Source organism: Suncus etruscus, chromosome 4, assembly GCF_024139225.1.
Source record: "Suncus etruscus isolate mSunEtr1 chromosome 4, mSunEtr1.pri.cur, whole genome shotgun sequence".
Lineage (NCBI taxonomy): Eukaryota > Metazoa > Chordata > Mammalia > Eulipotyphla > Soricidae > Suncus > Suncus etruscus.
In genome coordinates, this window is record NC_064851.1 from 96,572,991 (window position 1) to 96,599,174 (window position 26,184).

Sequence of the window (26,184 nt, forward strand, 5' to 3'; positions counted from 1 at the left end):
GTAAAAAAACTACAAGGTGTGGCCGGCGCGGTGGCGCTAGTGGTAAGGTGTCTGTCGGCCTTGCAAGCACTAGCCTAGGATGGACCTGGGTTTGATCCCCAGCGTCCCATATGTTCCCCCCAAGCCAGGAGCAATTTCTGAGCACATAGCCATGAGTAACCCTTGAGCGTCAATGGGTGTGACCCAAAAACAAACAAACAAACAAAACCAAAACTACAAGGTTCCAGAATAGGCCCTTTCATATTTCTTGATGGGTAGGTACAGATGAGAAAGTCATATTGTCTTATTTTTCGGCCTTCAGAAAGGTCTGAGACTATAATTGTCACTGTCTTCTGGCTTTTTACAATATCTCCTCAAACTGTAATTGATACTTGGTATTAGCATTTCTTGAAAAGGTTCCTCTTTTTACTTGTTTGCTTTTTCAAACTGTTGTAGTATGAATATGTATTATTTTTATAACAAAAGGAAAATTAATTATATTGTAGGAAACAGTCCATTTAGAGAGATAAGAGACTGAAATAATTCAACGGGAATAGAAATAAAAGAAAAAATGGTGAATTTGAGACTGAAATAATAATATTGTTATCATAATCATCATTATTGTCATTGTTATTATTAACTTTGGGGGCACACCCAGTGGTACTCAGGCCTTATTCCTGACTCTGCACTCAAAGCTCTTATGGTGGGCGCAGGGGATTATATATGATTCTGCAGCCAAAAATCTCCCTACCCACTATCTCTAGTCCCAAAATATTATTTAAATTGATATTTAATCCATAATCAATTAATATTAATATCAAAGATAAGTGTAACAACACAAAATAGAGGTATTTTATATTTGAATTTTAGCACTTACTGGTACTTGCTAAACATAATTTTCAATCACTCATCTGCTTAAGATAATTTTCCAAATATATTTTAGTCTATTATAATATAATGTAAAATTGGACTTATTAAGAATGCTTAAGTATAATAAGGAGAGTTTATACTCTTGTCTGACCTTGTTTCCGGTTTAGCATAATTTATTGAAAAATTACTATTATGAAAAATGATGCATTAAGATAGGACTTGAATAACAAAAGAGAAGGCCTAAAAGATTAAAAATTCTAAAAAATGTTTGAAGGGCTTTGGCACCTTCATCAGATTGGCAGTTGTTCCCCTTAGAGAAAGTGCTAAAAATAAAAAGTATTTTCATTCTTTGAAGACAAGATTTTATAGTGAGTTTCTAAAATTCACATTTAATTTCTAGTTACAAGATCAGAATGTATCAGTCTTATTTGATAACTGCCAAAAAAGGGCAAATTATCATGGAAATTCTGGTCAAATTTTTTTTTAGATGGTTGTAAAATTAGTGAAGTCTTACTGTGTATTCTGTCTTTGTTAAATGTTTTGGTATTGCCATTTTCTATCATTTTTTTTCCCCTTAAATAATGTCCATTGCTTGTCTGTGTCACGGAAATTCTGGTCAAATTCTTTTGAGCTGTTTGTAAAATTAGTGAAGGCCTTATTGTGTATTCTGTCTCAAATAATATCCATTGCTTGTCTTTGTTGACAGCCATGTTTGTAGGAAGGTATGGATGAGTAAAACAATGTATTCCATTTTTTGTTATTTTCTTGTGTAAAAATTGCTCTGTAAGGAGATGTCCCCAAAAAGTGGTATTGTTCAGCAAAGTATGTGCCCTAGATCTGAATGCATTTCATTATCATAGGACAGTGAAATGAAGACATTTACATTACTCTTATTCTGGAAAACAAAACCAGAATATTAAGAAGCAAAATATCTCATATTGCCTATAATTAGTTTTGCTACCTTTTATTTCTCTTGGAAGGAATACATCTTGATATGGTATAAAAATTTTATAAATGTTTGAGTTGTTCAAACAGGTTCTTATCTCTCTTAGAAGGAATAAAATGGTATAATAAAATTTATAAATGTTTCAGATGTTCAGGTTCATTCCAATTTGAATATGTGGTCAGTTATCAGGCCCACCTTAATACTTAGAACCCACCAAAACAGTCCTCTGAATTCCTGCCCCTTTTTCTCTCCTCTCACCCCTAACATTCTGGTGACCTTAGTTCATCTGTCCAAATTCAAAAATCTGACTTCATTTTGTTGTCTGTTTATTATGTTTCTTTATATTCTACATTTGCTTGACATCGTCTGACATTTATCTTCTTCTTCTGACTTATTTTCACTTAACGTAATTTCAGCTGCCATCCCTGTTGCCACAAAAAACAAGATTTTTTTTATTTTCATTTTTTTGAAACTTCAGAGTATTTCATTTGTATATACCTGCCATGTCTTTATTCACTCATGAAGTTAAGAGTACTTTTGTTGTCTTATATTGACTATTCTCAATAGTGTTGCAGTGAATACTTAGATGCAGGTATCTTTTGGACATCTGTTCTTTGTTACTACTGGGAAAAATATTAAAAAATTTGATGAAAGAGGGGCAGATAATCGCACAAGGGTAAGGCATTTTCCTTGCATGTGGCCATCTCGAATTCAATCCCTGACAAGCCACATAGTCCCCTGAGCTAGTCAGGAATAATTTCTGAGTACAGAGCCAGGAGTAAAAACAAAAAAAAATTGATGATATAATATAAATATATTTATTAAATATTCCTTTCTTAGGGCCAAAACGATAGCACAGTCGTAGGGCATCTGCTTTGCATACAACCAATACAGGATAGATTCAGTTCAATTCCTGCCATATGGTCCCCTGAGCCTGCCAGGAGCGATTTCTGAGTGCAGAGCCAGGAGTAACCCCTGAGCACCATAATAAAAAATAAAAATAAATGAGCATTCTTTTTTTAGAGTCTTCAATTCTGTTTTCTTTTGTGATTTTGCTTTTTTTTTTTTACAGTTTGTTTGATTTTATAATTTTCCTAGGCCATAAATTATTAGCTAATGATAATTTAATACCTAAAGAGAAATAACTAATAAAGATAAAAACAAGTACCAGATCATCTGATGCATATGTGATGAAGCAAACAAATAAAAGGAATAGGCAATGATCATAAATAACAAATTCTTAGACTCTGACAGTAGAATTGGGCTTACCAAGAAAGTATGGGGAGTATAGGCAGAAAGGATGTCTGAGGGGATGGATAAGAGTGGATCTGTACCTGGATGTGGCCCAAACCTCTAAGAAAAGTATCTGTGAACTGGTAAAAGGACACTTGCACATTGATAGTGTATATGATGTAACAACTTTGTAGTCTAAAATAAATATATGAAATTTGCTGTCAATAAACAAGGGAAAAAGAAAATCTTAAGAATTTGACTGGTGGGCCCGGAGAGATAGCACAGCGGTGTTTGCCTTGCAAGCAGCCGATCCAGGACCAAAGGTGGTTGGTTCGAATCCCGGTGTCCCATATGGTCCCCCATGCCTGCCAGGAGCTATTTCTGAGCAGACAGCCAGGAGTAACCCCTGAGCATTGCCGGGTGTGGCCCAAAAACCAAAAAAAAAAAAAAGAATTTGACTGGTGAGGGACCAGAGCAATGATGCAGCTGACCCAGGATGGGCTGCGCTTTGATCCCCCACATCCCATATGGTCCCCCAAGGCAGGAGTGATTTCTGGGTTGTAATCAGAGTAACCCCTGAGTGTCACCGGATGTGGCCCAAAAATCCAAAAATAAAACAAAAAAAATGCAAAAAATAATTTGGTCAATGTTCAGTGACCACCAATATAGGTAAAATAGTTTGATAGAATATGGAACAGACTACCTGGCCATTTCTTACCATGCTTAGTTCTCATACCATTATCTGATTGTATTAGGGGATTTTTTACTTTTGCTATTTGATTTTTCTGCTTGTATATGTTATATGATTACATACTATTTCAGTTGATTCTCATGACCCTATTAGATAACTTAAGACTTAGTTCCTCTATATTCTAGTTATATATCTTCCCAAACTTTCCTTATCTATTGTCCAACATAAAATTGTATGATTGTTCCAGAGAACAAAAGAAATTAAATGTGTACAGGAAGTTCCTAGATAAATAAGGTTCTTATTTTTTGTTATTTGAAGCTTTAGCTGGTAGTGCTCTGGACTTACTCTTGACTCTGCACTCAAGGACCACTCCTGGTGGTCTCGGGAGATTATATGGGGTGCTTGTGGGTTACTAGGTATGAACTTGGGTCAGTTCCATACAAGGTAAGCTTTCTACCCACTGTACAGTTCCATTGGCCCTGGTTCTAATATAGCAAAGACATATATATGAAGAATGTCACTTATAGTAAAGGCCAGTTTCCTTGCTTGGTTTCTTGCTTTTATATCCTGGTAAGATAAAAGCATTGTTTTTATTGTTAGTTTTGGGGCCAGGCTCCACAGTGCTTAGGATTTATTCCCAGATCTGTGCTCAGGGGTCACTCCTGGTGGTTCCTAGTAGTATTATTATGTGGTAGACAGTTGTGTATAGTGATTTAAAAGTGCCCAACATTTAATAGCCTATTGAAGATTCTTGGTTTTCTTCAGTCAAGAGAATTCTCAGAATTATATGAGACATGTTGATGATAAAAACAAATTAAGGAACAGGTACAGGTATAAACATTTTTAAAGTAACATGAAGAAAAGATGTAGGAAACCTAAAATTGACAATACAAAGTGTTTTCCTTGTAGCTGTTTCTCAAAATCCAACAGCTTTATTTCTAATTCGTTGCAAATAATTTCTCCAATGTCTTCCTTCCCCCATCTTTTTCCTAGACTGAAAAAGAAAAAACAAGCCAAGCAAAATGCGGAGATGGCCTCAGCATTAGCTACAAGGACTCATACAGGAAATGAAGATGCTAACACAGCCATTATAGAACAAGACAAATGCAACATTGCTGTGGAAGAGGAATGTGCTACTGATGAGAAAAAGAAGAAGAAAAACAATCAGCTAAAAGAGATCAGGCGAACAGAACTAAAAAGATATTATGGCACTGGTGAGTTATTTTGGAAATCCTGCAATATTTTCTTTTTTTTCTGTGTTATTATTTTTAAAACACTTTAGTGTCTCATAATAATAGTTTATTGCACTGTGCCACCAGCCTTTACATAGTCATATGTAAAGGGATTGCAGTGGAATAATGTGCTTATGTCTTATATGTTCCCGGCATCTAGAAATCTGCTTCCTAACATGATTTATACTATCCCTAGAAGGTATTGGACCAATCCAGGGGGCAGTAAAGTAGCCTTTGGTGCAGTTGGGGGTGGTCTGTTTTTTCATGCAAGAAGCATAGATTTCTAGGGAAAATAGAGTCATTTTGTTTTCTGAAAAGGGAACAATATGCTAAATAAGGTTGGAAACCTCTAATCTGGAACATGTACACTAATTAGTATAAAATAAATGGAGACATTTCCTATAGTAAATTTATTTTGTGGGGGAAGAGATGGGAAAAACCCAATGGAGCTTAATGCTTACGCTGGCTTTGTGCTCAGAGATTACTCCAAATGGAGCTCAGAGAACCATATTTGGTGCCGGGAACCATCAAGCCAGGGTTGATTGTGAGCATGGTATAACTCTAAAAGGTTTCATTTTTGAAAGTTGTATAGACATAGCCATCAAAATGTTGATAACAATGCTTGCATGTTTTGGCACCACTAAGCAATGAAAAATGGAGGAGCAAGGCCTATAACATTCATTAAGTATTTGAAGGATATCTTCACTTCTCTTCCCACACATCTTCACTTTTCTTCCCTTCCTTTCTTTTGTTGCTATGTTTCTTGTTGCACACTTGATGTGGTGATCACATACTTTGTTTTAGTGCTTTCTAGGAGTCACATTCTTGTTTCTGCACCAGTAATCATAATGCTAGTGCTCTTGGGGTCATACTTGATGGTGTGCTTTGGTGTTGGGGACCAGCAGGTACTCTATCCTTGAGCTACATGCCCAGATCCCAAGGTATCTTGCTATCTTGTTTTCTGAATTGTCTTGTGAGTTTTAATTAAAGAGACCCTGGTAGAATTATAGAAGTGCTAACCTTGGTTGACTTGGATCCTTTCTTTTATGCTCACTATGCATAGCCCAAGGATGTCTGGAGCACATTGAAAAATAAAATATAGGGGCTGGAGAGAGAACATGGAGGTAAGGCATTTGCCTTGCATGCAGGACACTCCTTTGAATCCCAGCATCCCATATGGTCCCCCAAGCCTGCCAGGAGCAATTTCTGAGCAGAGAGCCAGGAGTAACCCTTGAGCGCTGCTGGGTGTGACCCAAAAACAAAACAAACCAAAAAAATATAAAATAAAAATAATGGAGGATAAAGTGATAGTGCACACATTAAGACATTTTTCTTGCATGTAATCAACCCTCATTTGGTCTCCAGAAGTTCATATGATCTCCATACAACCACCAGAAGTGACCCCTGAGTAGTCCCTGATGTGGGACCCCAAGAAACAAAATCAAAACCAACAATAAAACATAATACAATGAAAGGGAACCAGAGATTGCTAGTCTAGAAAGAATACCAAGGACGGGGTAGTGCAGCAACTCTGAGAATGAAAGTGTTATAGTACAGCAGGTATGAAGTAAAATAATTTTAATCAATATCATTTCATTATAATGTTGATGAAGAAAAGGAAATCATTACTGCCTAAAACCTAGCTTCCTAGAATATACCCATATCTTTAAGGATTTAAATATATGAACTATAAATATATTTATATATGAATAATTAAGTATCTGAACTTGGTTTTATTGCAGAGGCTTGATCCAGAAAACCCCAAAGTAGGTCCCCCAAATTGTCAGAGACATCTTATATCTATGTTATTTATTTTTAATCTTTTACACATTTTTTATTTATTTATGTGTAAACAACAAAGAATTGTTCTTGTAAAAAAACCAGGACTATCTAAATTTACTTAAATGAGTTTCTCTGTGAGGAAATCACTATCAGTAATTTAAGTTCAGATAGCTTCCCCTTGACATTTTTAAAATGCTTTAAAAATTATTTGGACACTCCAGTGTATGCATTGATATTACTGTATCCTGCTTTCATTTGCCTTATTGTGTTATCATATTTATGTTTAATATAACTTTCCTATTGTGCTTGTCAGAGAGAAAATGGGATGCCACTGGTGTGGAAATAGGGTTTATATGTACTTGTGGGAAGGCTTTTTCATACCAACGCACATTCCATTCTCATCAACTGTTGACACAAGCCATCCTCACATTACCTCCCCAGATAGCAGTATATTCCACAGATGCATCAATTTTCCAAGACCACTCTCCACTCTGACACCTACTCTGTTCCCCAACTACAAGCTGGAGCTTCCCACAACCCTCTCATTATGTTCTGTGTGCTTGAAAGAACCACTCCCAGAACTCAGGAAACTTGCCTGATCAGTGGTTCATCCATTTATTACAGAAGATGGCAAAAGGTACAAATCAACAGCCAAATGAATACAGAGGACAAGATCCTGAACAAAGGTGCTTTTGTCCTGTAGAGCTTAAGTTAATGGCATATGGCAGGGGCTGGAGCAATAATATAGTGAGGAGAGGGCTTGTCTTGCACATGGCTGACCTAAAATCAATCCTTGAGCATTGCCAAGAGTAATTCTTGAGTGCAGATCCAAGAGTAACCTCTGAGCATTGCCAGGTTTGACCCACAAACAAACCAAAAGGCAGCAGTGAAATGTTTCTGGTTCCACGTTGTAGAAACTTTATGAAACCCTTTTTTGGGAGGAAGTTTTTGTGGAGTTTTCATCACAACCATCACAATGGTTGATTATATATTTGGCACTAGTAATTGGCAACTCAACTGCTAGTTTCCTGTCCTCAGGTATTTTTCAAGTTATTTTATTCACACAATTAAAGACACTGCTGCATTTCTTAGAACTTAGGAATGTCTGAGGTTTTTGGGAGCTGTGAGTTAAGAACTGTGGCTAACGACCAAATGTATGAGAAATATGCTTTGGTGACTTTATATAAAATCACAACTATCTTAGGGTAGGAATAAATGCTGACATTGCTCCAACAGCAAGAGATAAGGTTTCTGCAACTAAAAGCATGTGGTTCCCAGCTGATATGATCACACCATGTGTTACATTGTTTAGGCAATGCTTTTCATCTCAACCCATTTGGTATTTTATAAAAAGCTATCATTGTCATTTCTGTATGATTACTGTATTGGAAAAGATTTCATTTATATTTGATTACTAAACTTCCTTTTGAAATGTAAACTTGTGCGTTTTGCCTTGTTTCCAAACCATGAAGAGAAAAATTACAATTCATATCCTTTTAAGAACACACTTACACATATTAAACATTTTAAGCTATGATTTATATTGCTGTACAGTTAAAGATTTAAGGAGAGGGGAGAGTCATACTCTACAGTGCAAAGGGCCTACTCTTTACTCTGGTATCCAGGATCACTTTTGGTGGTGCTCTGGGACCATATGTAGTGCTGGGTATCAAACTGAAGCTGGCAACCTTTCAAGGAAAGTTCTATAACTCTTGTACTGTCTCTCTGGCATTCATCCTTATTTTAGTAGCTGTTGTTTAAGAAATATTAAGTATAAGGGGCCGGAGAGATAGCATGGAGGTAAGGCATTTGCCTTTCATGCAGAAGGTTGGTGGTTCAAATCCCAGCATCCCATATGGTCCCCTGAGCCTTCCAGGAGTGACTTCTGAGCATAGAGTCAGGAGTAACCCCTGAGCGCTGCCAGATGTGACCCAAAAAAACAAAAAACAAAGAAATATTAAGTATGTTTAAAGCGGAGATATTTTGCCTATAGGGTTTTCCTGAAGGAGGTTGATCAAGTTCTTTCCATTGAGATTTCTTCTAATTCTAGTTTCTATTACCTGTGGTTGATGCATTCATATAGTTTGTTTAATGTGGGCTTTTGGTACACATGTGATGCTTGAGATTAAAGCAGCACCCTTTTTCCCTGACTCTCTTACCTTTAACTTTACAAAATCAGGTTAGTGTTCCATTTCTTCCAGGAAGCTCTTTCTGTCTCCGCATAGGCGCTATTTCTCATCTGCATTGTCATCATGGATTTATCCATACATTTTTCAGGAAGCTATTATTATATAGAGTCAGTGTTACTGATTTAAAATTAATGCTGCAAGGACAACCTGCAACATTATAGGTGTTATTTTTATAAATAAATTCTTTAATTGAAACATGAGAATACATAGTTACAAAGTTGTTTGAGATTGAGTTTCAGCCATAAAATTTACAGCACATTCACCAGTGCACAATTCCTGCCACCAATGTCCCTGTTTTCCTTCTGCCCTCTCTTCACAATTCCCCTTTCTCCTGCATGCCCCTGTAGCAAACATTCTCTTTCTCTCACATATATGATATACATAATATTTCTCTTTCTTATTTCTTCCTTTTAGACTCTATGGTCTGCAATATTGTTCTGAAGAGGTAGTAAGCATATCACTTTATCTCCTTTTAACACCTAGTTGCTATCCAGAGTGATCATTTCCAACTATCATTATCCTATTGGTCTCTTTTCTGCCCTAACTGCAATCCCCAGCTATTAGTGGCAAGCTTCCTACCATGGAATGATCCTCTTGGACTTTGTCTCTATTGTCTCTGAGTATATGGATACCATATTCTTCATTTTTATTGTTGTTGTTGTTGTTATTTTGGTTTTTGGGCCACACCTGGTGATGTTCAGGAGTTACTCCTGGCTATGCACTCAGAAATTGCCCCTGGCTTGGGGACCATATGGGACGCTGGGGGATCGAACCGTGGACTGTCCTAGGTTAGCACATGCAAGGCAAACACCCTACCACCTGTGCCACCGCTCAGGCCCTGATATTCTCTTTATTTTTATACTACTACAATTGAGTGTGATTATTTTATGTATATCCCTATTCATCTAACTCATTTTTCTCAGCATAATACTCTTCATATCTGTCATGTAAGCAAAGTTCATGACTTCCTTTTTTGTAACAGCTGTGTTGTTACATCATGTATCAGTTAATCATGTATCATTAGATGTATCAGTTGTTTTTTTTTTTTAATCTACTCTTCTGTTCTTAGGCATGTGAATTGCTTCCAAATTCTGGCTTTTGCAAATAGTGCTACAATGAGCATAGAAGTACAAAGGTTTTTGTCTGCATCGTGTTATGGCCCGCTAAAACATACTCCTAGGAGTGGTATTGCTGGGTCATATGGAAGCTTAATTTCTAGTTTTTTGAGGAATATCTATATTGTTTTCCAAAAAGGCTGGATCAGTTGTCATTCCCACCTGTAGTGAATAAGAGGCCCTTTCTCCCACATCTATGCCAGCACAGATTTTTCTTGTTCTTTTTGTGTGCCAGTCTCTGTGATGTGAGATGATACCTCATTATTGTTTTGATTTGCATCTCCTGAATGATTAATGGTGTGAAACATTTTTTTGTTTGTTTTTTGGCTACATTCAGTAACGCTTAGGGGTTACTCTTGGCTATGCGCTCAGAAATTGCTCCTGGCTTGGGGGACCATAGGGATGCTGGGGATTGAACTGAGGTTTATCCTGGGTCAGCCACATGCAAGGCAATCAATCGCCCTACTACTGTGCTGTCGCTCCTGCCCTAGTAAAGAACATTTCTTCATGTGCCTTTAGGCCATCTGTATTTCTTCTTTGAGGAAGTTTTTTTTTTTCATCTCCTTTTCCCATTTTTTGAATGGGGTTAGATATCTTTTCTTGTAAGCTCAACCTCTACCTTATATATTTGAGATATTAATGCCTTATTAGATGGGTATTGGATTAATAGTTTCTCCCATTCTGTGGGTAGTCTTTGTATCCTAATCACCATTTTCTTTGAGATGCAAAAACTTCTTATTTTAATGTAGCCCCATTTGTTTATCTTTGCTTCTACTTGCTTGGTCAGTGGTATTTCATCCTTGAAGATACTTTTAGATTCAATATCTATGTGTTCTACTTATGTTTTCCTCTCTGAATCTTACTGTTCCATGTCTGATATCAAGGTCTTTAATCTATTTGGATTTGACTTTTGTATACAACATTAAAGAAAGGTCTGAGTTCACATTTTTGCATGTAGTTGACCAGTTTCCCAATATCATTTGAAGAGGCTTTCCTTGTTCCACTTTATATTTCTTACTCCCTTTTCAAAGATTAATTGACCATTTATGCAGGTGTTTTTTAAATTGCAATTTGTGGATGAGTAGATGCATGGATAAATGAATGAAGTACTCTTAATTTGAATTACATGAAAATTCTAGTTTGAATATACTAGTTTGAAAATACTATATATGCATGCTATTATAATATTCAGGTCATAATTAATCAGTAAGGGGTTGGAGAGATAATATAGTTGGTACGGCACTTGCCTTGCATGTAGTCAACCAGGATTTATTTTCCATCTTCCCTTATAGTCCCCAGAACTCAGCTAGGAGTAATCCCTGAGGCAGAATCAGGAAGATATCCTGAAACTACTGCTGGCTACATCCCAAAAATCACAACAAGAATAATTATTTTATGATTATATTTGCTACATATAAGTAAAGATACTAACATCATCCTTAAAACAATTTCAGTGATGACAGCTGGTTCATAGATTTGATGTTTTGAAGATTCCAAAACCTAGGTGAATTCACTAGGTGGGCCATTGAATGGCAGGGTTTCTTTTTTCTTTTCATTCCTAAATGTAGTGACAGTGCAGGTGTTAAACATTTTCCTGATCTTATGGGACTAGTCTGACATGATACTTAAATTTCCATTTTAAGAGGTTGTGCTGTCCCACTAGGTGGAGCATCAGACCACAAATCAAGAGTAATTCTGTTTTGGGTAGAGTGACTACTGAAACATGAGGATGTTGTCAGCCACATGCGAATTGGGCTCATTCCTACAGTCAGAGGGTGGCTGTTGGGGTCTTCCATTTGCAGGGGTCTCAAACTTGCGGCCCGCGGGCCGCAAACAGCTCTCCGTACAACATTTTGTGGCCCTGCCCTAGAGGAATCTTTTTTTGTTTTGTTTTGTTTTGTTTTGTTTTAGTTGTTTGGGTCACACACCACAATGTTCAAGGCTTACTACTGACTTTGAACTCAAGGATCACCCCAACTTTGCCTCCTGCGGCCCCTAGGTAAATTGAGTTTGAGACCTCTGATTTAAGGCATTAACTGTTGAGTCACTATAATCATTCTATTATAATTAAATGATGCCAATTCTAAACTTTTTTATTTTTTTTTATTTTTACTTTTTTGCAATAAAATCACAAATGTGGAAAAGGAGTAATTACATTAAGGCAGATGCACCCAATAAATCTATCCAGAAATGAGACCAGCATTTGGCTTACAGGAAACATCCAAAATAGAAGCCTCTATAATATATGAACTCAATCTTTTTGTACTGTCATTTGCATTTTCTGGTATTAGCATCCAGTTTTCACTTATTGTATTGAAAAATTGTTGGAGGGACTAAAGAAAATACAACAGAGGTGAAGACACTTATCTCTATCCCTAGCACTGTATGGGCCTCTGATCACAGTCAGAAGTAGCAGACCCCTCATGATCAGGTATTTTCAAGGATGGCCCAAAATAAAACTATGAAAAGAATTGTTTAATAAAACGTGGAAGATAGTACGGTGATTAGAGTGCATGCCTTGCATATGGTCAGCCCTAGGTTTATCCCTGGCAAAATGTCTTCCAAATGTTCCTGAATTCTTATATGGAAGTTTCCCAAGCACCACCAGGCATGGCACCCACCCCTCCCAGCATTGCTAGAGTGGCCTGGGTAACCCCCAGTATCAACTAAACAGTACCACTAAAAACTAATACTAGGAATCCTGGCTAGTAAAATATAATTTTAAAGATAATTTGGTAGATTATCATTTCATTTTTCTAAATTTTATTTTATTGAAACCATTGTGATTTACAAAGATCATTATAATTAGGATTTAGACATATAATGAGTCAGGGCCGATCTTATCAGTGTCAACCTCTCTCCATCAGTGTTCCCAGAGTGCATCCCACTAACCACACCTGACAGTATAACAGGCCATTGTAAGTGGATTTATTATTTTATAAACAAACAAAAAAATCCATGTATACAACCAGTTTTGTGAGTACTATGCAGAATAAATTTAGATTTATAATAGAAATATTCTCTGTAATACTTTAAATTATTGTTTGAAACTAAGATTTCTATTCTGGATTTTTTTGGCCACACCCTGCGGCATTCAGGGGTTATTCCTAGCTCTGTGCTCAGAAATCGCTCCTGGTAGGCTTAAGGGACCTGATGGGATGCCAGGGATTAAATCTGTGTCCATCCTGGGTAAGCCTTATGCAAGGCAAATGCCCTATATCTGTGCTATTATTCTGGGCCCTGTTAAATGTTTTGTTAAGCAATTTTACTAAAGCATAAAAATAACCTCTGCCTCAGTTATTTCTCATAATAGTTGGCAGTCCTAACACTTTTCTGCACAGCTTAATTTTTTTCTAGTTTTTTTTTTACACACTCCTATTTTTCATTTATCTTTGTTTCACGTAAGTTTCAAAAGTCCAACCATGTTATTTTGATAAATTAATTATTTTTGTTTTGTTGAGCCACATCCGGTGACACTCAGGGGTTACTCTTGTGTGTGTGTGTGTGTGTGTGTGTGTGTGTGTGTGTGTGTGTGTGTGTGGTTTTTGGGTCACACCCAGCAGTGCTCAAGGGTTATTCTGTGTGTGTGTGTGTGTGTGTGTGTGTGTGTGTGTGTGTGTATGTGTGTGTGGTTTTTGGGTCATACCCAGCAGTGCTCAAGGGTTATTCTTGGCTCCAGGCTCAGAAATTGTTCCTGGCAGGCACGGGGGACCATATGGTACAATGACCTCCTGCAATGAAAGGCAAACACCTTACCTCCATGCTATCTCTCCAGCCCCAAAGGCTTACTCTTGGCTGTGTGTTCAGAGATTACTCCTAACTTAGGGGACCATATGGGACACTGGGGAATCAAACCATGGTCCATTCTAGGCTAGTGCAGGCAAGGCAGATGCCTTTACTGCTTGTGTCACTGCCCCAGCCCCAATTAATTTCTAATCATGAAAGTGATCAAGCTACAAGTATATATGAGCACTAATTCCAAAGTTCCCAATGGTAAAATATATTCTGAAATCTAAAAAAAATAGTTTTGGAGAGACAGTGTAGTAAGTCACTTGCCTTGCACACAGCCAATCCTGGTTCAATCCCCAGGACTGCATATAATTCCCCATGTACCATCAGAAATGATCCTTGGACACAGAGCCAAATATAAGCCCCTGAAAAAGAAACTTCTGGGTGTGGCCCAAAATATAAAAACATTAAGTGTACTTTTATGTGGAAAAATAATGTCAAGTATCTAATAATTTTGGATTAAGTAGAATATATAGATGGGGTGAATTGGGGTTAAAATAAGTGGAAATTCTTAGGCTATCTATAGATAGGTCTATACTTCATGGAACTATCAAGGAAATCTAGACAATGTTTAAATGAAACCACAAAAACTTAGGTAGCAAGTGAAACAAACCTTAGTGCCCCCAGAATGTAAAGTCAGAAGAGATAGAGATTTGATTGTAGACTCTTATGAATGAGAGGCATTTTGATGAAATGCAGATGATGGACAGGGACAGTAAATAAGCAAATTCTAATTTAAGAAGAATGCAATCATGAGCAGACTCACTTGAGTTTAGAAATAAAAATGTAGTGGAGATTTAGAAGCCAAAGTTGGAAACTTGAAGCTGAACAAATAGGTCATGATCAGAACAGAAACAAACAAGACCCATGCATTGTGTGAGCAGGAATGTTTGGAACAGGGTCATAGAAAATAATTGGTAAATATCTCATCATGATTGTACTAAGCATCACACATCAACAACTGTTGTGTGTTAGATGAGAAATTTGATGTCATAATCAATGTATCTGTATCTACTTTATATAATCTCTGGGTGAGTTGTTTTGGGGGCTTGACCCATTTTGGCATTAACTAGGCTGATTATGCATATATAAAACTATGGGGGCCAGAGCAGTGGTGCAGTGGTAAGGTGTTTGCCTTGCACATGGCTGACCTAGGACAGACTTCAATTCGGTCCCCCAGTGTCCCATATGGTCCCCTAAGCCAGGAGCGATTTCTGAGCACATAGCCAGGAGTAACCCCTTAGCATCACTGAGTGTGGCCCCCAAAACCAAATAAATGAAACGGATTCCCTCTAATATCTCTAGTACTTGTGTCTGATCCTTGGTCTGATTTCTATAACAAAAAGAGCTAACGATATTCATAATTATGAGGGAAGGTTACACAAAAATGACCATAACAAATATTTACAAATCATAGGTCAATGCCAAGAAGAATCTTACCAGACGAGCTATGTGACTCTGTGGTAGAGCACATGTGTAAGGCCCTGGGTTTAAAATATTTTAGGCACAAAAGAATGTATGTTGCAAAGAGTAAGGCACAGACTTTATAGTGGCAGTGAACTCTGGAGTGAATTCAAGTCTTTTTTAGAGTTTTGAAGTGAAAGTTGTTTTTCAAGCTCAAAGACAGACATTTTCAGACATACATGTTCTCAGGAAACATACCTTTGTTAAAATCTGTATTGGAACAAATTTACTGAGAAGAATATGAATTCCTTTCTGAAAAGCATATCAAAATCTAGTCCTCATGAATGAAAAAGTCATTTAATAAAAGAACTGAGGCTACGCGTCATCACTAACTAAACGTTAAAGTAAACATATATAATGACTGTGGATATAATTAAAAGCTTGAATATAAAATTTTTCATAATTGTCTGTACAGCTATGCTAAGATATAATTTACATAACTGTGTGTGAGTGTAAGGTCTACGATCCATTGACGTTTATACTGCAAAGTGATTGCCACCATAGTTTGAGCTCTAATTACCTCTACTCAACTCACATAATTGCCTTCATATTTTTCTTTTTTGTTTTCGTTTCTGTGCCAAAAGCAATGTTCAGATTACTTCTGGCTCTATACTGAAGTATCACTCCTGGAGGACTTGGGGGGCCATAGAGAGTGCTGGAATCAAACCCAGGTTGGCCATATGCAAGAGAAGTGCTCTACCTACTATACTTCTCTCCGGGTCTAGTTCTACCTCCCTAACAAGTAGATTGTAAAGTGCTCTTATTATATACACTCAAGAATCTAATACAGAACTATTAGTTATAACCTCCATTAATATATAAGTAGATCCTCAGAACATATTTATCTGATGATGTGTTTTTGGGGTCTTGGGCCAACATTTTTCCTTTTCTCTTGATCCCCCTGCCTCTTATAATTTGGTGGTGATTGTGTTTGCTTTCACTCAAAGGACATTCATTCCTTTACATGATTCTAGCACTCCCATTAACACACGATATTGTAATCAATTCTTGTTCTTGTTATTGACTATATAAAAAGTGTAGTCACTGAACCATGTAGCTCTGTCCTTAAAAACCCTATCACATGAACTTGAGCTCAGAGTGCTATTAGAAGTATAATGATCTGCATAATGCCAATCCCACTCTCTAAATTACTGTCATGTTATATCACATTTATATGAAGAAAATTCTCTAGAAGAGAACTTCTCTTCCCCTTTTCTCACATTCTCTTCCCCACCCTTCAAAAGGGCTTGGGTCGAAAGAGTGAGATTAAATGTGGTTAATGATTTTTAACTTAATGTATTTTGAGAAATCAATTAGAAATGATTTATAGAGAACATAAGGGAAAAAACAATACCTTAATGGTGCATAATCACATCATTTGGAAAGAATTTAAGCCTTTCTTTGTTTTGGTTGAGGGTATATATAGTGGTCTTGGGGGCTACTCTAAAGGCTCTGTGCTCCATGGTCATGTTTTACGTATCTAATATTAATGCTTTCAGTCCTTTTGTTGTCAGGCCCCCAGGTTAACCATTTTTAAGAGTTTTAACTTTTTATACTATTTGATCAAACAACAGTGCACAAATTTGCTCTGAGAAAACAATCTGAGTATAATAAAATATTTAATTATAGTAACATATTGCATTATTTACAAGAGAGAAAATAAAAATGACAAAAATAGAATCTATGCTATTATTAAGTAATATGGAAATACATAGGAAAGAACATTGGAAATCTTCACAAAGTGCTGGCACTGTAAAAAAAAATCAAGATAGGTGCTTGCTTTGGATGTGACTGACAGTATAATCCCCAACACTAGAAGTCAGTTCTGAACACAGAGCCAGGAATAAGCCCTGAGCATCACCTGGTGTAGCCCCAATACTCTCATGTCTACCCCTTCCTAACGGTATCTCACCTACATAGATATAAAAGGGGTCCCTGAGATCAGCTGGAAGTATATTTAACAGAACAAATTATAGGTTTTGCCCCTGAATGAGTGGGGTGATTTCCAGTTTCTTTTTCCAACAGTATTTTTATATCTTTATAATCCGTGCAGAATTTGTTTTGGGTTTTGCTCTTTTTATGTTTGGTTTTTGAACCAAAACTGGTGATGTTCAAGGGTTACTCCTGGTTGGTATTGGCATAGTCAGGAGTCAAGGGAGCAAAGAGTTGCTCCGGGCAGTACTTAGGGAAACTGTATTGCTGTACAGAACTTGGGCTTCCTGCATTCAAGCAATGCCAGTTTGGTCCCTAGCCCCACATGGTTCCCTGAGCAGAGCCAGGTATAGCCCAGAAGCCTCCAAATACTGCTGGAGGTTCAAACAATCCTGCTTCATTGGGCCTGAGAAGCACTGACTCAGGCTTTTGTACTGAGCGATTAGCCTATTTGGTTGAGCCTCAGGAGGTGCCCTGGATCTCCCGAGTGCCACTTGTTTGCTCCTACCTAACCTTGTCTAATTGCTTATTATTTTACTTTTGCATTTTTTGGGGGAAAGTGGCATCCCAAGTAGTGCTCAGAATATCTGAGAGTCACTCTTGTTGATTCAATTCAATGCCAGCCTGATGTGGCAGTGCTGCTCTGGTGCTTCCCTGGTTGAACTCAGCCATCTGAGATGAGGGACCACATGGTGCTGAGGCGTTTAAGCTCTGCCACCTAACAGGATCTGTCACGTAAAGGGTGTATGTTAGCCTTGATATTCTCAGGCCTTATCATTTTTGCTTGTTTTTTAGTTTTTCATTTCTTGTGGGTTTTGTTTAGTTTTGAGGCCTCACCCAGCAGGTCTCAATGCTCAGCGTTTACTCCTGCCTCTGTGCTCAGGGATCACTCTAGTGGGGCTCAACACCAAGCTAGCAGTGTGCAAGGCAAGTAAGTGCTCTACATTCCATATCCTCCAGAGCCCAATGTTTGCTTTGGTTCCTGATATGAGGGTTCATCTTAGATTTGAAAATACGCTTTAGGACAGTTTAGAAGAATGTCTCATACCTAGAGAGACTTGTGGATGCATATGTGGGTGCCTAGAGTCCATTGATGCATAAGTGTCGCTTTGAATCACTGTGAAAGTGGCCTCTAATGAATGGCTTGGGATTTCTTTCTCATATTGTGCTTTCTAAACTGACTCCATTATGCTTGTAGTTTTTCCGCCTTCATCTCTGTTACTGAGTTTATTTTTATTACCTTAAATACTTGTGGTTTTGTTTCATATCACATTAGTTTCGCTTCTTTATTGTAATTGAGTGAAATGGAATATTTTATGTTCAGAAGCCTTAAAAGCTTTGTTGGAATGGCTCTTAGGCTTTTGTTTTCTACAGAACATAAAAAGTAAGAGGAATGAGTAGGCCTTTTGCAGTGCCTCTGTTCTCCCTCCCATCCATAACCTGGAATCTTCTATAAAGTGAGTTGACGTTGGGAGGTTTATGGGGCTGGAGATTCAGTTTAGGCTGTGTTTAGGTAATTAGCAAATTGCAGAACTGAAAGCTGTGTCCTGAAGATGTTATTTTTTTTTATAGGGAAATTGCTTTTAAAGCACACTAGAAAGAGCTCTATAGTTTTTTTCAGAAGCATATTTCTTTTGATTCTTTTGATTATTTGATTAGTATACTTATATGTGAGTATAATTAGAAATTATTTGTTGTATTAAGACATTTACTCCATAGGGACAGTACAGTAAGTAAAGTCGTGGCATTGCACAGATCCTTGCATGGTCCAGATTTACTTCCCAACATCCCATATGGTCCCTGGAGCCTGACAGGAGTGACTTTTGAGCACAGAGGCAACAATAGCCCCTGCGTGTAGCCTCCAAAAAATAAAACAAAACAAAAGACATTCACTCCTAATCTTAAATTTTAACATTGCGTTTCTTTTCATAAGTTTTGTTCTTTAAAATACATATATAGTAATAGGACAGAATGTGATTTAGTAATAGAGAGTATGCCAGGGTTATGTGAGGCTCTGGGTTTGAAGCCCAGTACTGCAAGATAAATAAGTAGAATGAAAACCATAGCTATTTAATTTCATCATATTAAATGCTTTGGTGGCATGTATCAGTTTCTTTAAATGTTTTATGACAATATTATATCCAGTCTTTGTCTGAAATTTAAAAATAAATTAGGCAAAAGTAAAGGCCTGAGAAAGTATTCTATTAAAATGGCTATTTATGCTGACTACAATCATTATTGTGTTAATAGTTAAAATAATTATTGTTCTTATTGATAATAAGAATATTGCTTTAACACTTGCTTTTGTGCCAGACTCTTAGATAAACACATGTCCATCATTTCATTGTTTCTGTTGAAAAAATGTTGAGATCACTCTTGATTTTATACATAAACAGCGCAAAGATCTCAAGTAGCTTGCTCAGTGTCATACAGCCAAGGGAGTGCATGCTATGGTTTCTAGTTGATCCAGATCTTATTGATTTCCTGTTTGATCAATCAAATGTTTGATGACATAAATTGATGGCATATGACCTTAGTTGTATGGCTAATATCATCAAATTAGAATCATCTGATGTACTCACTTTCATCATAGGAATATACTTTTCACTGGGAATAGATTCTTCTGCTTATAAACAAGAGTGTCTCTTAGAAAAACCTAGAGAGATAACAGCCATCTTTGTCTTTCCGAATTCCCTTATTTGTATAATGTGGAAACCACCTTTCCTTCATAGACACTGTTAGGGTTCTGTAGGCCCCAATCAGAAGGTCTTATAATAGAGAAAGAAGGGAGAAAATTGATTTTTCAAGGAGATTAAGATTAAAGGGGTATACACTGAATATAATGATAGCATAGAGTTGGTGCTGATGCCATTTGAAAACTACATAATTTTTAAAGTTCTTCATGTGTTTACTTAATATAAAATCCTACATTTTATATATATATAATCAATATATATATATTGATTATGGAATCATGATCCACAAAGTTCACAGATTTCTTTTGGCTCTTGGTTTCTGCCCTTTTTTTTTTTTTTTTTTTGGCATGTTGAGGGTAGTATTTTGTGCCACAGCCAACAGATCTCAGGGCTTATTCCTTGCTCTGTGCTCAGGAATCACCCCTGCTGGGGCTCAGGAGCTCATAATGCTGGGAATATAGAACCCTGGTCAGCTACTTGCAAGGCAAGTGCCCTACTTCGCTAACCTATGTTTGCTTCTACTTTTGGTACACTCAGACACACACAGACACTCTCTCTCTCTCTCTCTCTCTCTCTCTCTCTCTCTCCTCTCTCCTCTCTCTTCTCTCCTCTCTCCTCTCTCTCTCCTCTCTCTCTCTCCTCTCTCTCTCTCCTCTCTCTCTCTCTCTCTCCTCTCAGCAGTTCTTGGAGGACTGTACGGAGCTGAAGATGAATCTTGGGACTCCAGCATGCAAAACATGCTCCAAAGTGCATTTAGGTTAGAGAAGGTTTCATTTTGACAGTGGTAGTTGAAACATCACTATGGACAAAATCAGGGGCTAAAAGGAGGTAAAGTGATATGCATATAACATACCACTTCATTAATAAACTGCAAAAAAGGTGAAAAAACAGGAGAAAGAGAGAAGTAAAATGACAGCCAAGAGGCAAGCAAAGTGAAGAATGGAGAGAATGGCAAGGCAATTGGAGACATTGTGGCAGGAAACATGCACTGGTGAAGGATGGTATACATGGTATGATTGAAACTCAATCATGAACAATTTTGTAACCATGATGCTTAAATAAAGTAATTATATTTTTTTTAAAAATTAAAAATTATGGTCCATACTATCCCCTATTTACTATCTCCCCAAACTCTTATTTATATTTTTGAGAACAGTAATGAATAATATCTATATTGTCCTGACTTTGCCATGTACTCAGTGATATGAGAAAATGAATTCAATTAGTTTAGAAAACTTTGTTTTGGGCTTTTATTTTTTATTTTTGGTAATGTACCATTCTTGCTGTTTTATCTCGGAATTGGAATCTGGTGCTGTGCTCTTTAATACCTCCTACTCACCACTCCCAAGCAAAATCACACATATTGATGACTGATAACTTATGTTCTCAAAAGTCTCCTTTTTATAATTTCAGTCTCTTTTCACAAACCTTCCCCAAACCTGTATTCCACTTGTGCTCAGCAGAACAATGTCCTTCTCACCTTGCAAAGATATGCATGTCCTAATTCCCAAAACCAGTTCTGCTGCACAGCAAAGGCTAATTAAGGTTGCCGAAGTATTTAATCAACTGACCTCAAAGAGATAATTATGGGTCATCCAGGTGTGTTCAGAAACATAAGGGCCCTTAAATGTGAAAGAAGGCAGCAGAACCGAGAGAACTATGGAAATGGCAGCCCGAGAAATTTTGCTTGTTGTTGCTAGCTTAGCAAAAGGAAGATGGGATTTTAAGCCCTGGAAAGCAGCCTGCCACTACAAGTTGGGAAAGGCAAGGTGATCCTCCCCTAAGCGATTCCAAAATGAACTGCCTGTCCATCCAGTGAGATTCTAACATAATGAGACCTGTATTAGACTTGGAGCCTTCAAAATCATAAGGTAAGGGTGGGAGCAATAATATAATGAGTAGAGTGCTTACTTTGTATGTAGATGACCCAGGTTCAGTCTCCAGTTCTCCATATGGTCCCCTGGACCTCTGAAGAGTGTGACCCCAAATAATAATAATAATAATAATAATAATAATGTAAATACAGTTGTCGTACTAAGTTGTTTGTTGTTGTTTTTGTCAGAACAGCTATGGAAAACTACTTTATCATGTCAATCCTTAATTCCAATCTTTTACTGATACTCACGCAAGGCTGGTTAGTTGAGTGGTTACTTTTGCTTACTCTTTACATTTGCTACCCTGGTGTTGAGACCCCAACCTTCAAGATCCCATGTTGCTTTCTTTTCAACATACATTTTGTTGACACCTGATCTCTGCCTTAGTAACTATTCACACTTCACATGTCCTTAAGCTTTCAGTCCCATCTTCAGCATACTGCATTTTAGCAAATGACTACCCTCTACATTACTGTGAGGGCTAACACTATCTGTCTTGAACCCTCACTTGCTTCCCCCCTGAATAACTTTCTCCTTTCAGCTACTCACTTCTAGAGATCCAATCTTTTAGCTTTCATACAGCTAAAGCACGGACAGCAGGTCCTCTTGATAATGCACTCCCTTTCCATTCTTTTTCATAGATTCTTAACCCCTACCAAATAGCGACCACACATTGACAATTCTTTTAATTCCCTACATCTACACATTCCTAGGGTTCTATCTTGAAATGTCACATTGAGACTCCACAGTGCAAAAAGGGGAGCTAGATAATCCTCATTGTAAAACAACTATAGACTTTATCATTAGACCTGAAAAATTGAGAGGGGTGGCATTAAGGGAGGGCAGGGATTATGGGATAATGGTGGAGGGATCTTAAAGTAGCTTTACACTTGTGAAACTATGACTTCAATGGTATTATAAATTATGACACCTACATTTAAAAATAAATCACTTTATAGTTTTTACAGCAGAGGATTCAGATTCAATCCTTTTGACCCTCATGTTCTCCAGATATATTCTGAACATATTTTTTTTTTTGCTTTCTTTAGAACTTCCCAGATGCAGAAACTGAAGGCCTGAGTCCCCACTAACCTAGTAATTTCATAATGCAGGAAGGGAAAAGGCTGGACTGATGGGAAGGCACCTGGGCTTTCAGGTTCTTATTTCAATTCTGGGCCTGAGTGATAGCACAGCAGGTGGGGTGTTTGCCTTGTATGCAGCCAGCCTGGATTCAAACCCCAGCATCCCATATGGTCTCCCAAGTCTGCCAGGAGAACCTGAGTGCCATACACATACCAAAAATATTACCAGAAAGGATAGGATTAAAGGACTAGGTTTCATTTCTCTGGGGTTTTTGTCAGTTATTCCCTTATTGAATTCAGAAAAACCAGGTGGGGTTGGTGGATGGTTCAGTAGCTTTGTTCTTCGTGGCCTCTGAGGAACTTTAGGCCCATTCCCCCCTCTGGCAGACAATAATTCAACTTTATTTTCCTCAGGTTCCCATAAACAGGGGCATAAATTGATAAAGGATCTGCCAGCCTCATCAAGAAGTATTTCCCAGCCTCATCATTTGGAGAATAGTCAAGGGCTCTTTTCTGGAACAAGGAAAGGGAGCCATGTCCTGGAGTAGTTTAACATTTTCCTAAAAGCAAATGGGATCTCTTTCTAGTAATCCCAGAATCAGTAACTTCTCCATTGTATTATGGATTTTGTGCCATTGAACCATTTAGGTAAAAATCTAATAAGATTTTGCTTTTTTGAGAGTCACTGGAAAAAATATTTGGAGGGAAACAGTATGTAACCTTATCTTGTGCAATAATGATATTAAAAGTTACCTAAGCTCTTAGAATGTGCCAATTACTTGCTTTCTATATTAAATAAACTGTAATACTTAGTATTTGGCATGTGAATTTGATAGCTGCCTATGATTTTTTTTGCAGTATGATGTTTTGTCAGTGAAAATGTTGCCTACAATCAGATTTTGGGATATGTTAGGAAGTGCATATACTTGTGCTTCAAGACACATATATACCTGGTATTATATTCAGACATAAGACATTTAGTGGGTATATTATGTTTCTTACCTTGGTGTCTGACAAGTGACTTAATGGTAGATTGTGATCCTGGATTCTGTACTTAGCAACTTCCAAAATCTTAGACTTTGGAGGGAAGGGTTTCTCTTTTAAGACTAATAGTACCATGACTGATACTTTTTTTGGCCTCCTCATGCGTACCAATTGAAAGTATTTTAATATGTGGCCTAATTTAGGTAAATATAGTTCCGTTTACCCTAAAACAATGTCACCAAGCAGCTGTTTTCCTTTTGCACTGAGCAATATGAAAACTAAGAAGAGTGCTTGCACTCTTCCTAATATTTAGAAATTATTAAGAACAATTTATGGAAGGGGTGGACCAGAAACTGCCACAAGTGGAAAGGAGGAAGTTTATCTTTTATTGTTGAAGTAGACTATTACAGTTGTTTTTAATTGACTTTATATATATATTTATATATATTATAGAAAGATTAAACCTGGGTTGATTGACTGCATGCAAGGCAGCACCTTACTTGCTATACTATCTCTCAGTTTACTTATAAACATTTGTGAAGAAACTATTCTAGTGATCTAGTATTAGAAATATTTATGACAATAAGATGAATATGTCAGATGATATTTTAAAGGAGTAAACAAGTGCTGAAGAGAGAGTACAGGGGTTTCGATGCTTGCTTTGCATGTCACTGATCCTAGTTCGATCCCCAGAACTACACATAGTTACCCGTGTACTGCCAGGAATGACTCCAGAGCACAGAGCCAGTAGCAAGTACCTCCTAGTTTGCTTTAAAAACCCCAAAACTTAATATAAAAATAAACTTTTAGATCACAAAAGCTGTAATGTACTATGATTTCAGTCTTTAGCAGTGGTGTCAATCTTCTGCTTTAGAGATTTTAAAAAAGAAGCCAACACACTCCTGAAGAAATTTAAATGTAGGGATACCATTTAATAGTTTAGGTCACAGGGGTCTCAAACTTGCAGCCCTCTGTACAACATTTTGTGGCCCTACCCTAGAGGAATCTTTTTTTGTTTTGTTTTGTTTTAGTTGTTTGGGTCACACACCCCAATGTTCAAGGCTTACTACTGACTGCACTCAAGGATCACCCCGACTTTGCCTCCTGCGGCCCCCAGGTAAATTGAGTTTGAGACCCCTGGTTTAGGAGAATTTTTCAGAATCTCTTTGGTTCCATAATGCACCTGATTTTATTTAAGCCAATGGCTAGGAAAAGACTCTAAAAGCAGCATCTATTGCCTTTTATTCTTGGCTTTTAATCTTAATTAAAGGAAATACTTAAAAGCCATAGAATTCCACATTTTCTAGTTCTCTTAGCACATAGACAAACATTATTGGTCTGTGTGTATTTAATGGGCAAAGGTAGCAACTCAGAAGACTGAGTGAATCTCTTCAGTTCATGGCATGTCTCCTTGAATAAGCCTTAAATCCCATTTTGTTCCCTCTTCCTATTTATCTATTACTCCACAGTGCTCAATTGTCAAGACTTTTATTTTTTGAGGTCTTCCTTGAAACATGTTGAAAGTCATTTTGCATGCATCTATTTTTTCAAGTTCCATAATTAGTTATTTACTAATAATATTAATGTCTACTTTAATATCTATTACAGTACAAAAACCAATTTTTCTTGCAATAAGAACTTTGAATAAGAACTTTGAACATCTCCTGGGCCCAGAGAGATAGCACAGCGGCATTTGCCTTGCAAGCAGCTGATCCAGGACCAAAGGTGGTTGATTCGAATCCCGGTGTCCCATATGGTCACCAGTGCCTGCCAAGAGCTATTTCTGAGCAGACAGCCAGGAGTAACTCCTGAGCACCGCCAGGTGTGGCCCAAAAACAAACAAACAAACAAACAAACAAAAAAAGAACTTTGAACATCTCCTAATTTTTAAATGAATATATAGTATAGATTTTTTAGCTATAATTCCCATAATTTTGTGCCAATTTTGCCCATCCCCAAATACTTTTCTCTAGGCCTCTGCCAACCACTAGTTTATTCTCTGTGCCTATGAGCCTATGTGAGTGACCTCCTTCTCTTTCCACTTCCACTGTTACTTATATTTTGATGACGGGAGTCATATATATTTGTTTGTATCACTGCCACCCTTTTAGTTGTAGTGCTCACAGGGCATCACCCATTTTAGTTGTGGTGCTTATATACGATACTCCGGGTTGCAGTGATTCAGAGATCACATATTTGGTTGTGGTACCAGGGATCCCAAGAGGAGATGCCACCTGGATTGCACTTGCCATGTAGGGCAATGCTGAGGCTTGAACTCTTCATATTATGCCTTCAAAGTATATATTTACCACTGAGTTATTCCAGG

General features: G+C 37.4%; 1 protein-coding gene across 3 annotated transcripts in view; it reads left to right on the forward strand.

Moving 5' to 3' along the window:
* NCOA7 (nuclear receptor coactivator 7) overlaps positions 1-26,184 on the forward strand; it is a 168,473-nt gene that overhangs the window by 70,367 nt on the left and 71,922 nt on the right. For all 3 annotated transcript variants that reach the window (XM_049771097.1, XM_049771100.1, XM_049771098.1), the window contains exon 3: positions 4,713-4,933. In XM_049771097.1, the coding sequence (XP_049627054.1) occupies positions 4,713-4,933 (221 nt within the window). The remainder of the gene's footprint in view (positions 1-4,712; positions 4,934-26,184) is intronic.